General features: G+C 35.1%; 1 protein-coding gene across 1 annotated transcript; it reads left to right on the top strand.

Annotated features, from left to right (window-relative positions):
- The first annotated feature begins 269 nt into the window (after nucleotides 1–269).
- On the top strand, nucleotides 270–4,716 carry LOC102665238 (mediator of RNA polymerase II transcription subunit 15a-like). Its single transcript, XM_006598506.1, has 9 exons — nucleotides 270–492; nucleotides 875–1,110; nucleotides 1,225–1,329; nucleotides 1,553–1,627; nucleotides 1,725–2,631; nucleotides 2,825–3,006; nucleotides 3,104–3,433; nucleotides 4,334–4,534; nucleotides 4,618–4,716. The coding sequence occupies exons 1-9, from the start codon at nucleotides 270–272 to the stop codon at nucleotides 4,714–4,716; spliced, it is 2,358 nt and encodes a 785-aa protein (XP_006598569.1).
- Nucleotides 4,717–5,139: the final 423 nt, after the last annotated feature.

Here is a 5,139-nt window from a genome sequence, read left to right as displayed (position 1 = left end):
ATTTGGGAGGACATTGCTACGGACTTTATTACACATTTGCCATCATCACATGGTTACTCTACTATCCTTGTTGTTGTTGATAGACAATCTAAATTTGCTCATTTTATACCATAAAAGTTGAATTCACCGGCAAATCTGTGGCAGATGCCTTTATTGTTAATATAGTAAAGATGCATGGCTTTCCTAAGACCATTGTTTCATATCGAGATCGTGTTTTTATTAGTGCCTTTTGGCAACAGTTATTCAAAGCCTAGGGCACCACATTGGCTATGAGTTCTGCTTATCATCCTCCGTCGGATGGCCAAACAGAGGTGTTGAATAAGACACTAGAGATGTACTTGAGATATTTTGTGTTTGATCATCCTAAAACCTGGTTTGAGATGCTTCCTTGGGCTCAACTTTGGTACAACACTTTCTTTCATCACAACATTGGTATGTCTCCCTTTAAGGCTGTTTATGGTAGGGATCCACCATCTGTTATTCCTTATGAATGTAATTTGAAAGATCCAGTTTCTGTGCAAGATTCTTTGATTACTCGAGATGCTTTGTTACAACAATTGAAATCTAATCTTTTAAGAGCCCAGAATTATATGAAGTAGAATGCAGATAAAAAAAAGAAGGGATTGTCAATTAGAAATTGGAGATTTGGCTTTGGTTAAATTACAGCCCTATACACAACACTCGGTTGCATTGAAAAAAAAATCAGAAATTGGGAATGAAGTATTTTGGTCCATTTGAAGTGGTGGATCGAATTGGCACAGTGGCATATAAGTTGAAAATGCCTGAAACAACTCATATACATCCTATTTTTCACATTTTTGTATTGAAGAAGTTCGTTGGTAGCTCAAATCAGCCTTACCATTACCCTTAACAGTGGGTGAAAGTGGTCCAATGGTTCAACCCATAGCAGTATTGGATTCAAGGGTGTTATTGAGAGACTCTTCCCAAGTGGAACAAGTGTTGATTCAATGGGAAATTGCTGGTCCTGAGGAAGCTACATGGGAGGATGTGACTTGGGTTAAGGCAAGTTATCCTCACTTCAACCTTGAGGACAAGGTTGTTTATAAAGGGGAGGGTAATGTAACATGTGGGAAGCAGGAAGGAAAATTGGTGCGTGAGTCAGTTACAAAGGAAGGACACGTGGCTGATGATCTGCATGTAGGGGTCAGAAAAAGCACACGTGTTAGGAGGGAGAATATAAGGTTGTGTAAATACTCATTCTAGGTCATGTTGATGGTGAACACTCTTCCTGATTGCTTCTCTGATCCTTCTGATATTTCCTTCTTCTCTATACCTTCTCTGAACCTTTCTGCTCTCCCTAATCTTCAGGTGCTATTATGAACCGGTGATGGTATCGTTGCAGAATGCTGACTCTGCGTTGTTGATTCCACCTCTTTCCTTTTGCTGAAACACTATAGCTATTTTTCGATTTCGTTGTGAACATCGTTCCTTGTTGTTATACACACTATTTTCTGCAATCAATACAAATTATACGTTTCATAATGATAAACTGAACTTGAAATTGCAACTACAATTGTTGTGATACTTGCAGGTTCAAAGGATAAATAGTGCATATTTCCTAAAAGTTAATGCAATTTACCAACAGATGAATAGAAAACTTCAACAGGTTGGTGATTTATTCAAACAAATTATGATTCTAGAAAACTTGGATTTTGCATATTTTGTTACTACTAATCTTTTCTATTTATATTAAATTTCTCCAGCTTGAGTCTTCTCCTCAAGAACCAAACACATTGGAAAGAATAAGATTCAGTATGAAAGTATTAGAAAATCTTTTGGCACTCTTAAGTGTGAATAAATTCCAGATTACCACTAAATTCAAGGAGAAACTAGATAAAGTAGAAAAGTTTATACTACGTAACTTTTTCTCAAAGAATGTTTCTTCACGTTCTCAAGGACAACAACCTTCAGCTGATGTGCAATCCAGGCAACAATCTGATCCATCACATTCTAGTATTTCTCCATCGAAAATACTTGAAACAAAAACATCACCACAAGCATTGGGGACACAAAACTATCATATGATGATGAATCTTTCTCGGCAAAAGAATATGTGTTTGCAAGAGCAGCAAGTGGCAAAAGAATATAGAAATTCACAACAGTCTGGTCCATCACATTCTTGTATTTGCCTAGTGAAAATACTTGAAACGAAACCATTACCACAATCATTGGCAACACAAAACTATCATATGATGAAGGATGTTTCTCAAAAAAAGAAGATGTATTTACAAGAGCAGCAAGTGGCCAAACAATATAGCAATTCACAACAGTCTGGTCCATCACATTCTAATATTTGCCCAGTGAAAATACTTGAAACGAAACCATCACCACAATCATTGGGAACACAGAACTATCATATGGTGAAGGATGTTTCTCAGCAAAAGAAGATGTGTTTACAAGAGCAGCAAGTGGCCAAACAATATAGCAACTCACAACAGTCAGGTCCATCACATTCTAGTATTTGCCCAGTGAAAATACTTGAAACGAAACCATCACAACAATCATTGGGAACACAGAACTATCATCTGATGAAGGATGTTTCTCAGCAAAAGAAGATGTGTTTACAAGTGCAGCAAGTGGCCAAACAATATAGCAATTCAGAACAGTCAGGTTCATCACATTCTAGTATTTTTCCATTGAAAATACTTGAAACAAAAACATCACCACAAGCATTGGGGACAAAGAACTATCATATGGTGAAGAATCTTTCTCAGCAAAAGAATGTGTTTACAAGAGTAGCAAGTGACAAAACAATATATAAATTCACAACAGTCTGGTCCATCACATTCTAGTATTTGCCCAGTGAAAATACAAGGGGCACAAGGGGCACAGAAAGCAACTGAAGCATTTAGTCTCAATGTCAAAAATCCGGGGATTTCAGCTTCACCCTTGATTGAAAACAGCAATATGCTTAAAGAAATTTCCTGTAAACCTACACTCACTTCTGATGAGCCGAGTGCTGCAATGCAATGCTTTCTTAAAGTGGTAGGTCTAAAACTTACTGTTTGCATGCTTCTATTTGTTTTTCTTTGAATAAAAAAAAGTGGTTGTCCTAAATTGTATTATTGTGATATACTTTCAGTTAACCTCCAGTTCACCTGAAGCATTAAATGCATCGCTTGGTGAAATTAGAAAGGTAGTCCATTTGAATGATGTGATACCAAGTTCAGAATTGATAAATGGACTAGGGACAAATTTAGCATCGGATATTGAGCCATTTTCACAAGATAGATACATCACTTACAATGGTTTTGTTCCAAGGGGAAGGAAGAGGTCTCGCAGCATGATTTCAATGACTGCCTTTGGCACTTCTAGTATTTATACTAGTTCATGTGACAGTAACCAGTTGACTGATGCTGAGAAACCTGACTTGACTTTAGTCACATCTACAATAAAGCATCCTAGAATTGTGGTAATATGTCTTCTTTCTAATTTGTTTTTCACAAATGCAATCTACTAAAGAATATATCATTATTTTATTCAGTGAAATATGAAATTCTATATGTTGTACTTAAATATCAGTTTCTTCATTTCTGCAATGAAATTCATATTTTGGATAAGATTATGTGTTGGGCTTATATTTAGTATACATCACATTTCCTTTTGAATGGAATCTCACTAGTATATATGTCGAGGAAGTGAACATCTTTTTGTTGATTTCCTCTTTGTTTTTGTTGTTTTCTGCTTTTTACATATGCTAATTATGATATCTTATCCTTCGTTCTCTTTGTATTTTTTTCCCGTGACTTAAAATTGTTCTATTATAAACAAAGAAAAAATAATTCATATGCTAAAAAGGTTTCACAATCATACCATTAGTTATTACATCAACAATAGATCTAAGTTTATGGCCATATTTATAAATCTTTTTTGATGAAAACCAAGGATAAATGGTTCTGATGTTGGTGACATTCTATGGTAGACGACGTTCTATGGTAAATTTACCATAGCTCCAGTCAGTTGCTGAGAAGTAACCATTTTGGATTTTAGGCGATGTCAATTCCCAATGGTTCTCTCTTAACATATAAAAGTTTTCTATCCCTAAAAGCTTCCTTGTATGTTTTTTATGCCCTCAAATTTTCATTTCTTGCTTTTTCCAATAAATTTTGTGACATTATCACACTTTGCATCATTGTTGTTAGAAAGGTCAGCTTATGTTATGATTGTTCCTTGGACGAATCACTTTTTCCTTTTCAATGACTTCACAATTGAAAACTATAAGAATGCAGCTTTCCGTTATATATAGTATTACTTCGCTTGTTTCTAAAACTTTGCCTCCTTCATATAACATAATAATTGGTAACTCTACCAGGAAAAATGTTCTCTCTTAGAAGAAATAAAGGAGATAAATAAACTATTGATAGACAATGAGATAGTTATTGGAGAAAAAGACAGCATTCAAAGTGCAGCTGGAGGAGCTGCTGAAGACGCTGAAGGATTGGTTATTAAATTCTTTTTCAATGTAGTAACTTGCAATCAGAACCTAATATCCCATCTCTCTGCTGATAAAAAGGTGAATTATTTTATATTCTGTTTTGAACTATGCATATTGATTTTTGTCTTTTATTTTATTGACTATGTATATTGGTCATGCAGTCAATAATCAAACCGTTGTGGTTGCTTGTTCCCGAAAGTTATTCATTTTGCCCACCTGTTGTTTTAGACAAAATGCCGTTGGAAGTATTAAAGATATAAAGGAATGCCATGGATGAACTCAAATGAAGAAGAAGAGATAGCTTATGAAGAAAAATATTGGAATAGAAAGAATATTTGATCATAGAAAAATGGTTCAGAATTATTATTACAAGAGTATCATACAAAGTATCTTTCATTACTTATATACACTCTATAACTACCATAATAGAAAACTAACCACCTCTAACTAATTATAACAGACTTAGTTAGGTAACTAACAACTAACAAACTTAGTTAGTTAGGATGGTTAATACCCCCCTCAAGTTGGAGAATGTATATCTGACATTCCCAACTTGCACCGAAGAAAATTGAAGGCGCCTGGTGAAAGTGCTTTAGTATATATGTCTGCAAGTTGTTGAGCAAAAGCAATGGTCAGCAACTTGATAAGGCCTGAATGCAGTTTCTCTCGCATAATGTGACAGT

The sequence above is a fragment of the Glycine max genome, chromosome 15 (genome assembly GCF_000004515.6).
Source record: "Glycine max cultivar Williams 82 chromosome 15, Glycine_max_v4.0, whole genome shotgun sequence".
Taxonomy (NCBI): Eukaryota; Viridiplantae; Streptophyta; class Magnoliopsida; order Fabales; family Fabaceae; genus Glycine; species Glycine max.
The sequence above is the reverse complement of the archived record's forward strand: the minus strand, read 5'-3'. Positions and strand labels throughout refer to the sequence as shown.